The sequence below is a fragment of the Terrapene carolina genome, unplaced genomic scaffold (assembly GCF_002925995.2).
Source record: "Terrapene carolina triunguis isolate 2854851 unplaced genomic scaffold, T_m_triunguis-2.0 Scaffold234, whole genome shotgun sequence".
In the NCBI taxonomy this organism is placed as follows: domain Eukaryota; kingdom Metazoa; phylum Chordata; order Testudines; family Emydidae; genus Terrapene; species Terrapene triunguis.
In genome coordinates this window covers 6,324,812-6,336,034 of record NW_020664585.1, presented here as the reverse complement: position 1 = coordinate 6,336,034, position 11,223 = coordinate 6,324,812, and the positions used below count along the sequence as shown (strand labels likewise).

At 39.4% G+C, this 11,223-nt stretch overlaps 1 protein-coding gene across 1 annotated transcript; it reads right to left on the bottom strand.

Annotated features, from left to right (window-relative positions):
- Positions 1-4,292: 4,292 nt before the first annotated feature.
- Positions 4,293-11,145, bottom strand: DIABLO (diablo IAP-binding mitochondrial protein). The gene is made up of 6 exons (XM_026656971.1): positions 11,073-11,145; positions 8,972-9,092; positions 7,880-8,011; positions 6,431-6,541; positions 6,171-6,267; positions 4,293-5,146 (listed from the first exon to the last, which is right to left on the bottom strand). The coding sequence occupies exons 1-6, from the start codon at positions 11,123-11,125 to the stop codon at positions 4,932-4,934; spliced, it is 729 nt and encodes a 242-aa protein (XP_026512756.1). The 5' UTR covers positions 11,126-11,145; the 3' UTR covers positions 4,293-4,931.
- Between the last annotated feature and the right edge of the window lie 78 nt (positions 11,146-11,223).

Genomic DNA, 11,223 nt, shown 5'->3' with positions numbered 1-11,223 from the left:
CTAAGGGGGGGGAACAGAATGATGGTGGTGGTTACTCCAGATTGCTTAAACGGACATTAAAAATAGAAACAAAAGAAAGTTGTAGTAGATACATTTTTAACAACAGACTGTAGTTTTACAGTAGGGTAATGTTCTGCAATGAGCCTCTGAAAATATATTGTTGGGTTACTGAAGCATCACAAGGTTGAACTGAAAACACGTAGGGGGATAGCTCAGGGACTTGGGATTGGGATTGCTTCCTCTCTAGATCACTGATTTGAATTCCGCCCACCTAGGTGGTCCTGAGTGGCTGGTTGCAAGTGAGGTGGTGGTCTTTGTGCCAGTTCTGATGGTGGCTCTTGGACACCAGTGTCCAAGTTACAACTGCCAACCTTACTAGCAGTCTCTAGTTACTGGCCTTCCTACTAAACAGGCAATAGAGCCTGAACTCACCCATTAACCCGTGAAATCAGGGCTAAGGCACAAGAAGTGTGTGGACAAGCTTACGCTGCTGGGTCTGTGCATCTCCTGTCAAGGACTTCACTGTCCAGGGTTAGCAATCCAGCAGACTTCACCAGCACTAAATTTACTTAATGGGGATATGGAGGAAAGAACACAGAGAAGATGGTCTATAAATCTTTCAGTTGTCTGTTCTTAACACAGCCACTACACTGCAAGGCCCTTCGTTCTAATAGCACTGACTTCTAACCAGCTCTTTTTCTTTCCATTTTATCTACTTACATTAGATTATTTGCACTGGAATTTCTGCACAAAAATACTTGACAATGGGATTGGGAGAAGAAACAAATTGCTATTAATCACTGTAATAACAATGGCTTTTTTAAACAGGTATAAATAAATACAGTTTTGAGTGTTTACATTGAGTATTCTTGTTCTACTGGAAGTACAGCTGAGATGAGAATATCAAAACGAAATCCAGGGTTAGCCGACAGCTGCCTCCATCAGAGGTTACACAGCTGCAAATGGAAAATATATCTGAATGGCATTGTGGGAAGTGGGACTTGCTAATTAATGGCCTTGTGGCAGAGTGTGGTATAAGTCCCTACACAGGTCCTATGTCACCTTGGTGCTGAGTCAATCTCTTGAGTAAAGTTCAAGATGACCCATCCTCCTTGGTACTCATATGGAGCTTTTCAACTTCATGAAATAATCCATCCTTGCACTGCTGTGTTGCAGGTGAGGGGAGGAGGCCTGGAAGTGGTAGTAAAGTGCTGCTCTTGGAGGAGAGAGACCTCAATTCTAGTCTGATTGCTGTGACCTTGGCACCTGCAACTGGAGGGGCAATACTACCACACAGATGTGAGATGGTCCTTCATTTATGTTTGTTTGTAAAGTGCTTTGAGATCCACTGCAGGGAGGTCTCTTATCAAGAGAAACTGAGGGATGGAGAGGGTAAGTTGCATCCTTCCACAAGGCCAGGGAGAGGAGAGTTTGACAGAGCTGGTACTAGAAGCAAGAAATTTCTGCTTCCCTGTCTTTTTAAGTTTGTGACGAAACTGTTTAAACTACATCAAATCAATGGATTCTTATGTTGTGGGTTCCTGTTTGCCAGTGTATTATGCCTTCACTGTCACTACCCTGCTTGCTTTTATTAGTGCTTAACCTGAATTGCCTTTCTAGTTACTTCTGATGTTCTTGTCAATTCCCTTTTGGTGTTGGAGGGTCCCACCATTTTACTTAGGGTTGTAGTTGTCTGAAGGCACCAGGGATTGTAACCTTGGATACTATTCCACTTGTCACTGTTGTATGATACTTGCTCACTGTTCTTGTAGTGGACTCTGCCCTGGAATAAGCACACGATTCCTGTGTAAGATTCTAGGAACAGATAATAGAAATAGATAAGCAGTTGAAGAGGAGCATCTGTGAAAGCAGAACTGCCATTAAGAGACTAGCCCATAATGTGGGTTCATCTTTACCTAAACTTAACTTTCAGGTCACAGATTATTTTTTTATTAAGAACAATAGAAGTCTCTAATGAATACTACTGTACCCTCCCACCTTTCTGTTCAGGTGTAGTAAATTCCTGATGTAGGGGTTAAAAACATGATTAGGAAGGTGTTTAAGTCTGAAGTGTTTCTATGTTGCTCTATTTGTAACGTAGGCATAAGGTAGGGTAGTAAAACTTAATGCTTGGATTTTTAGGAGAGAGAGAGGAAGCTTGTTCACTGGACACAGATATTCTGTGTGGGTGCTTTTCATCCATTTCCAGAGAGGTGTGTGAGTCACTTGTGTGTGTGTCAGTGCTGCTATCCAGGATAGGGGTTGGTACCTTTTATGAAATACTACTGTATCATTTCTTTGTTACCCTGGACAATCCCAGATACAAACTCAGTGGGATACAGTAAGAAATAATGTTTAGTGTGCCTCTCCAAGCACTGTACAAACTAACTTAAGCATGTGGTGATAAGCTGCTATCAGTAGATAGGACTGGAAAGGACTTTGCCTCTCTCCAATGGCAAAGTAGACAAATTGGTTTGGGTGTTAATGACGCATGTTACAGGGCTGAGTTTACAGCTGCAGAGGTATGTGTGTGCTGTTTTAGCAGAATAGTGATACATTACAACTGTGACCAAGTGAAGAAGGAAACAGAAGTTGGTTTGTGTGGGAAGCCTGACTCAGACAGGAAACGTTGTTCTGCTTTCCAGGGTACTACATAAATAGGATCCAATCTTTTCTTGATAGTCTATACCACACAAACATGTGACAGAGCTACACTGGCACCTTGGCAGGCACAAGAGGGCTGTACCAATGACACGTATATCCAACAATGCTAGTACGTGCAATTTTGGATGATAAATATAAATGGCTTGGCACCAGAACTCCCCACCAGCTAATCTGCAGCCGCTCAGCTTTGTTCACACAGTGCAGTTACAGAGAGAGGCTGACCCTGTGTGGCACTGTTGCTTGCTTAGAGCCTTGTGCCAACAGTGCAACTGCAAATAATTCCCCCCTACCTCCCCTCTGTTAGGGATGGTTCCCATAATCCTCCATCCTAGAACTGTATTCAGAGGTCCTTAACGGCTGCTATGACCATCACCAAAGTGTAAATTTTTTGTTGTTTTTGGAAGAGACTCACTGGTAAACATAGGCTTTAATTTAACCTCTAACTTAGTGTTACAAAAGTATTCACCCTCCTCCACCTGTAAGATTTCTTCTGGCGAGGGGCCGTGAAAATATTTTCTGTTACATCTTTTCATTTGATACCAAACATTTACAAACCCAAACATTTGATTGCAACGAAGCAAAGATCAGCCAGGAAATATTTTATTTCTTACTAATGCAGGAGAGTTACAATGACCTAAGATTACTCTGCACTCTTTTCTTGTGTCGTTTAAAACTCCCCATTAGCTGCAGTCGCACAGTGCTACAGGGATCCAATCCCCTTGTTAAAAAGGTCAAATGGAAATGAAGTTCAGAAAGATATTCTCAGGGAAGGGTGGGATTGGGCTGGAAAACTTTCAAACACTCAGTGCTAGTTATAAATGCCAAAACAAGTCCAGAACCTATAATCTAACACAAGAATATCAAGAAATCTTGGGGCAGGAACTTTCACACGGACTGGGGTCCTGTAGAAAATGGCACTTTAAACAAATTTAACAATTACTAATACACAGAATTCTGTTTCTCTAAACCATACCGATTGGCTAAATATATATTACCAATACTCAGCTGTCTTGTAATTCAGCATTATACAAATATTAAAGGGAGCTTTTCATAAAAATCTAGTCGCCACCGTTCTACAGTACAGATAATAAAACAACACATGAATTTGGGGAAATACAACCATATATTCAATATTAAATTAAACTGCTTAAATGACATAAAGGGAAAGAAATGAGATACTCATGAACTGTTGAAATGTGGTTTGAAAACCCAGCATGCAGTGAAACACTGTCATTTGACTATCAAAGAGGAAGCTACATTTTCCTTGCCATTTGGAGCAGACTACAGCTACGCTGCTTGAAAATTCACATTCTGAGCATTGTATTCTGTGATCAAATAGCATTTGCCACTATTTGTGGTGTATCTGCCTTTGCAACACTATGTTCCCTGTTGACACACACACTATTTTAAATGTGGCACAGCAACAAAATCCTTCCTTTACTACCATGGAAAACCAGTTGTATTGCATCATGCTGGTTGTGTTCCTATTAGATTACAAGCAAGTCTGCATAAACACATCTGCCATACTCTATACTACAGTAATCACCGAGTGTAGATCTTACAGATTTCCAAGATTTGTAGCAATTCTATCAGTTGTCTTCTTTTGATACAATTAAGTGCAATTAGACTACAGTAGTTTGTGTTTTATTAAACAATGAGATACCCATTATGAATTGTCACAGTCAAAATAATTAGAAAACAGCACTAAAAAATCAACATTGTTAACCAAACTGACTTTCTGACAATGAAATGTAATTCTGTTGTTCGACTGGAGATATAATACCCACTAAGATTAACTTGCTTCATAGACTAGAAATAATTATTTTTAAATGTCCCTCTTTGGTTGCAATCTACAATTAGTTTTAGACATTGGGAATTTCCAAGGGTTTAGTATTAAATCATCTGAATTAGACCCTCATGGCAGCAGATCCAAACACTCATCAACAATGTATCTTTAACAGCTAACTTCACATTTGCATAGTTGTACACTTAAATAAAAATTTACTAACAATGCATATTATAATAATGGTAATTTAAAAAATAAATCAGTTTCAAACACCTGAATCTGGCTGGTGGCTAAGGTATAGCAAATCTGTGGGGGAGAGAATTATTGCCCACTGCCACCAATTATCAACAGATAGCATGCCTGTCTTCAATGCCTTTTCCTTATCCAACATCTATTTTCTTAACGATGTGGGAAACTCAGGGCCCTGGAATTAGTGGTATGCTATCAAATACTCCAAAGATGATATTTAGAAGGGTTTTTTTCAGTCTTCGCGAAGATAAGACTCTTCGACTTCCTCTGTGGTTTTTGGGATGCTGCATGGCTGTGATGATTCCTCAACTTTGGTGTTAATGAGCTCTTCTGTCTGAGCTTCAGCTAATTTGGTCTCTGCTTTCTGTGACAGCTGTCGTACCTCTTGCACCTGTGTTTTCACCAGCTGAATATGGTTGCGAGCTGTCACTGAAGCTTGATCTGCACCTGAAAAACACAGTAATTGAAGTAAATTAATTCAGAAACAGCCTTTCTGAGAAAACACCATCAATTAAGACCAGGATTAAGTTGGTAGTAATTAAATATCATGTTTTACTAAACTGTTCATGTTCTAAGCAAATCAGACAGTTTTGAAAACATAGTTTACTCCTCTTTATTGTCGATTAATAACTAGATATTTTTAGACTATCATCATATGACGGAATCGGAATTTTTTTCTCAGAACATTCCTGCCAACAAAGTTTGGATTGCCAATTAGTGCAAAATTAGGTTGTGATTTTCTGTGAATTTGCCACATGGTCTGTGAGAAATAAACCAAGATGAACAATCATCACATGGTGGCAATTTTCAGTCACTAGTGGTCTATTCTGGATTTGAACCTGTGAATGACTATATTACAGTACTTGAACAACCTAGTCTTCTCACTATTTCATTAATATAATATTTAGTTTCAAGAATATTTCTTAGTCAAATTTATAATGCAATTTTTCCTTATTTCCTTAAATGAAATAATCAGGTGTTTGTTATTATTATTTTTCATTTAAATAATTAGATAATTGTATTAAATTATGGGCCTGGTTTTCAGAAGTACACCTCTACCTCGATATAACGCTGTCCTCGGGAGCCAAAAAATCTTACTGCGTTATAGGTGAAACCGTGTTATATTGAACTTGCTTTGATCCACCAGAGTGCGCAGCCCCGCCCCCCCGGAGCACTGCTTTACCGCGTTGTATCCGAATTCGTGTTATATCGGATCGCGTTATATTGGGGTAGAGGTGTATTAAGCACTTCAACTGAAAATACAGAGTCCTCCGTGGAAGACACAGGCAGCTCTGAAAATCAGACCATGTGAGTCTCAGTCTGCACGTGAACTAAGCATATTTAGATTTAGTGTCAATCTTGCCTGCACCTTTTTAATAATAAATACTGCCTATGCGCCAGGGGAAAGTTTGCTAAAAAATTACAAATTCCAGCTGATACTGAGGAGTGTATTACAGTAATGCCCGAATACCTGATTGATATGCAGCTTCTGCTGCCATCTCTGAAAGATGTAAAGCAGTCATCCAACTGGATTCTAACTTCAGGAATTCTTGCTGCTTTGTAGTCATCTATAATTAAAAACAAAATGCCATGTAACACTGTTTAACACTATCTGAACCCACTTTTTGTAAGACCCTCTTACAGCCATGTTAAATTAATGAATGGAGAAATATTTCTTAAATAACAAAAAGGAGACAAATTGATGACTGCAGAAGTTAGTTAATTCTTTACCTCAACTCTTGCTCCTATGATCACCTGCCATACTGCATCCTCCTCTTTGGAATTCATTTTCCCAAGAAGATTTGTATATTGCCGGTAGAGAGACACCAGTGTGTAAACTGCCTGCAAAAGAGCACAAGTCTAGCACAGCTACTTGATAAAAGTACTCAAAATATGCAAGTGCTACTTACTTTCAAACTAATTTTGCATCTGCTGATGCTCTCACATTATTGTCTTATGTTGCACAGTAGACAAAAATGGGAAATGCTCTAACACTTTCCCTTGTTTTAATCCCCTATAATATTTAGTGAGGAAATCATTTCTGGATAATCTCAGAAGTGCTTTTTGAACTTTGCTTTTGCTGGTATTGTATTAGTGTTCATTAATGTAATTAATCTGAAACAATGTGTTGAAAAGATTTCATTGTAATTAAAGTCTAGAAAAATTAGAAATTGACAGTTTAATATTGTAAAACAAGTTTTGTGATAGCCTAGAAACTTAATAGTAACAGCACAGATAGAACTCTGATTCTCCTGCTGAAAAAGCAAGTCTATTAGCACTTGAGCTAGAAGAGAACCTCCCTTGAAATAAGGACCCATAATACACAAACACTTTGATTCTATCTAGCAGAGGGCAGTAGTACATATACACAAAAACTAGCCAGTTCATTACACACTTTAGAATTGAAATATTGCCAAACTGCTTATTTTGTATTGAAAATCTTGGCAGGAATGAGACGTAATGGATAAATTCTCCTTATGCATGTAAGTCTTAAATTTCTACATTTACTTATCTACAGTGATATATTAAAGGCAATGCTAATCAGTAGTTAATTTAATATGGACAACTATTCTGCTTAATCTGGCACTTTTCAAATTTCACATTTGTCACATTTCAAATAGACCTTTCTAGAGTTTCAAACTCAGATTGGAAAAATATTTGTTTCTGATGAAACCTACGTATTGTTCTTGCCTAGAAAAGAAGTCAGGAAGGTAATGGATGTATTTTTAAAGAATGCTTGATATCTGGCTTTGGTTTTCTCTGTCTAGATATTAGACTACTATTTGCAAAGTTTAGCCTCACTCCTCATGTGAAGGGTCCACATTTCAGGAAGTAGTTCGTGCCCGGGCTTCTCTTGAAGAGAGTTTCACAAACCTCTAAAAATCGCTTGTGCCTTGGATCACGACCACTCCAAAACAGCAGCAACACCTCCTCTATTGTCCACCAGGGACATGTTCGGTTCAGTTCACTTATTTTGACATGTCTGATGCACCGATTCAAGCTGAACTGCTACCCCAGAAGCTCTACATCCCGGTTACATTGATTTGTGAAGTCAAAGTCCATTTTAGGTATAAGAGCTGATTTAACAGGTGCAGTTAGAGCTTGTCTTTGTGAGAGAGTTAAATACTCCAGCTGTTGCAGTATTAACTTTGTACTAATGTAGGCAGTCACTCATCTTACCTTTGTATAGTCTGTTAATGCTTCAATTAATGCATATGTTGTTTGAGAGAGAAGAGTACAAGTACTGTCTGTTACCAGAGAAATTGCCCTTCTAATCAAGGCTTCATGACTGAGAGAAGTGGGCTCATGTTTCTGAAAGACAAAAGATTTACACAGTCTTTACACTGGTTTTCAAAGACAGACAACATATAATGATAAAAATGTCTTTTCCGGTAAGCAAAAAAAACCCACAGGAGCCACTGCTAAAAATAAATTGCTGGTCTGCCTTAACTCTTAAATAACTAACTTCTAAAAAGTAGAACAAAATTTTACTCCAATAGTTCCATTCTCTTCTTCTCATGTCCTGTAACTGCTTCTCTGAAGGGCCTACATTTCCGGAAGTAGCTCGCCAAAACATCTTTTCCTGCAAGTTTTTTTTTTTTTTTTAACCAGTTTTTCTATTTTTATTTCCCAATATTTGCCTGAGTCAGAATATTGTAATATATATGCAAAACACATTCTTATCTTGTTTCCTCTCTGATGGTTATCAGTGGGTTGTAAAAGTTCAGGCACACTAGGCAACATGCAAGAGCTGAAACTCTGTTAATTACATACCAGGACCACAAGTAGATTTCCCCCTACGAATTGTGGGGTTTGCTCTGTTAATAGTGGGATTCCTGAATGATGTGCCATGGCAGCTTGAGGCATCACAAAGTAACAGCAAGTAATTTTCAATAATTTTATTATAAAATAGTATTTTAGTTATGGGACAACTGAAACTAGGGCAAATCTATTTTACGTTGCCACTGATCTTTAAAAGTGAATGATGGTTTCTTGCTAAGTGGATTTAAGTCACTCTTTATAGTGGAATCACTTTAAATTCGTGCTTCTTTTAAAAGTCAGCTAAGATGCAGAGAATTTCTAGATGTCTAACTATGTCCCAGAAAGCTCAGTGGGCATACTGCAATATGCATACTAATAACATCATACAATAACTGGGCTGTTGTTTTAATTAATACAAGAAATTGGTCTATTTGCCACAAGCACACTCTTCCATCAAACACCTTAGAATATTAAAATCCATGTAATGTACATTCAATCCAGTACATTTACCTGTACAATAGGGACTGCACACAGAGCTACTCCAAAACCCACTCCCACCATTTTGTTCCATGGGCCACTCAGTCCTGAGAAATAGCGTCTCCTAGCATTAGCCAGAACAGGAAAACGTTGTCTGGGAACAAGAAACAAAGATAAGCACACAGACAGCTGCACACTGGGAAATAAATATTCTGGAGGAGCAGAACACTTTGAGGGCAGAGACTTTTTTTTTTTTTTTCACGCTATGTGTTTGCCTAGCACAGAGTCCTGCCCATGACTGGGTTTCTGATGCACTACCACAATACAAATAATAAATTCCACTTTGTTTTAAAGTTAATTACCTAATCACAGTCTCAAGGAAAGATACAAGCTAAACAATTTGTGTATTGTAACTTCAGTAATAAGCTTATTGTCAGCAATTAATATAATTAACATGGATACAAAGCATTCAGATTAATAATAAAATACACTAACAGGGTCAAGTAAGCAGAACAGTAGGTTTATAATCCGAGGTCCTGAAACCAATACTTATGCATGTTTAACTTCATAGACAGGTAGTCAGTCCTATTGTAGTCAATAGGATTATGTCAATGTAAATGTGTGCAGCATCAGGGCCTTATTGTTGAAATAAAATAGTATGGTAGTGTATCGAATCGTAAGTGAAAAGCATCTATTCTCTCCCTCACTACATTTATATGGTTTGAAGGTCAGATTTCTGAGAATGCACGAGCAGTTCATTTTGTAACTCATTCTCAAATTGTGACCTGTGGAACACCGGTGGTTTGCGGAAGGCTGGTTTATCATTTGCAGCAGCTAAATGGCATTAAAAGACAACTAAAACAAGTTACATTCTGTCTTACTACAGCCATGTTATCAGGAGAAGTGATATTAATTACAGCAATTGCTTATGTGATCACAAATGAGAGGTGGTCCACGTAGCTGAAAAGAAGAGCAAGAATACCATCTTCATATTAAAATACAAAAATATTCAACTAAATGAACAGTGCAGTGAGAACTAAATGTATGAGCCAAGCCACTTCACCTCACTCACACAAGTTCCCACACAGAAGTCAATGAAACTTTTTGTATAAAGCAAACAATGTTTGCTCACATTAATGTCTTTAGCACGTTACAGACTTAAAGGGACCCTGCCAGATAATTTAGGCATAAACTTTAAAAATAATAATAATAGAAGTGATTTTATTACTTTTATTTATTATCCAAACAAAAACTGTTTTAGATTTAAACATTCTCCATAACTATTTACAACTCAAACACTGCACTAGTTCATGGGAACCAATACATGAGACCGACTCTCAGCAAAAGTGAGAACAGCCTAATTTCACTATGTAAATTGAGGGCATTATGAAAATGTAAACATAGTGAAAATTAAGAGATTTTAAAATTAATTTCCCCCATATTTTTACTTAGATGGGACTGCTTGTGTGCTTACAGTTAAGTACATGCATAGGTGTTTGGAGGTTCATGGTATTAAGCAAACCAAATAAGGAGCCTAATGTGTTACTTTGACAAGAGTCAAGTTAACAGGCTGGTACAACAGATAATCTTAGAAATAGTTTTCCATGTGGGTTAGACCAACTGCCAGACTTGACCAATGCACTAACTGTGAAAATAAGTCCTGCAGGGACACGGGGGAGGGGTGTGGTAAAATAATTTTATTTTCAAACTTCACGCAAAAAATGGGGCAGCCCAAAGTTCCTGTAATGAGCAGCCCATTCAAAAGGGGTGAGTCCCAAAGCTCAGACCTTGCCAATGACCCTTTAATGTCTGTAGCCCTGGTGCGCCAAGGATCTCTAAGCGCGGGGCTCACCCCCGCTCTACTGAGGGGAAACTGAGGCACGGAGGGGTGCGGTCAATGGCCTGAGGAGCTGCGCGGCGGTCTCATGGGTTAGGAGGTAAGGGGTGTGTCGCGGTGGCGGAAGAGATCGCGGGGGCACCGGGGACCAGAGGTTTCAGAAGGCGGGAGGAGACGCTCGGGCTCACAGGCGGGGGAGGAGGCGGCGGCCCGCCGGGAGGTTACACCGGAGTCTCAGGGGCGATCGGGGTCTAGGGCGGAGCTCTCACGGAGGGGGGGGGGGTTGCCAGGCGATACCTGAGCAGGGCGGAGCAGCACCGGAACCACCGGCTACGCACAGCGGCCGCCATCTCCTCGGGACTAGAGCAGGGCGGCGGCGCGCCGGAAGTGACGTAACACCCGCCCCCAAAGGCGTGGGGCTCCGCCTCCTGGAGACTCGCCCTGCCCT

What these genes read in the sequence shown, in the direction of transcription:
- DIABLO (XM_026656971.1), bottom strand. Translation starts at nt 11,125, where the DNA reads ATGGCGGCCGCTGTGCGTAGCCGGTGGTTCCGGTGCTGCTCCGCCCTG. An exon ending in CATTAACAGACTATACAAAG is followed by an intron (nt 6,542 to 7,879) that starts GTAAGATGAGTG and finishes GCTCTTTTGCAG; the next exon opens with GCAGTTTACACACTGGTGTC. An exon ending in TCATAGGAGCAAGAGTTGAG is followed by an intron (nt 6,268 to 6,430) that starts GTAAAGAATTAA and finishes TTTTAATTATAG; the next exon opens with ATGACTACAAAGCAGCAAGA.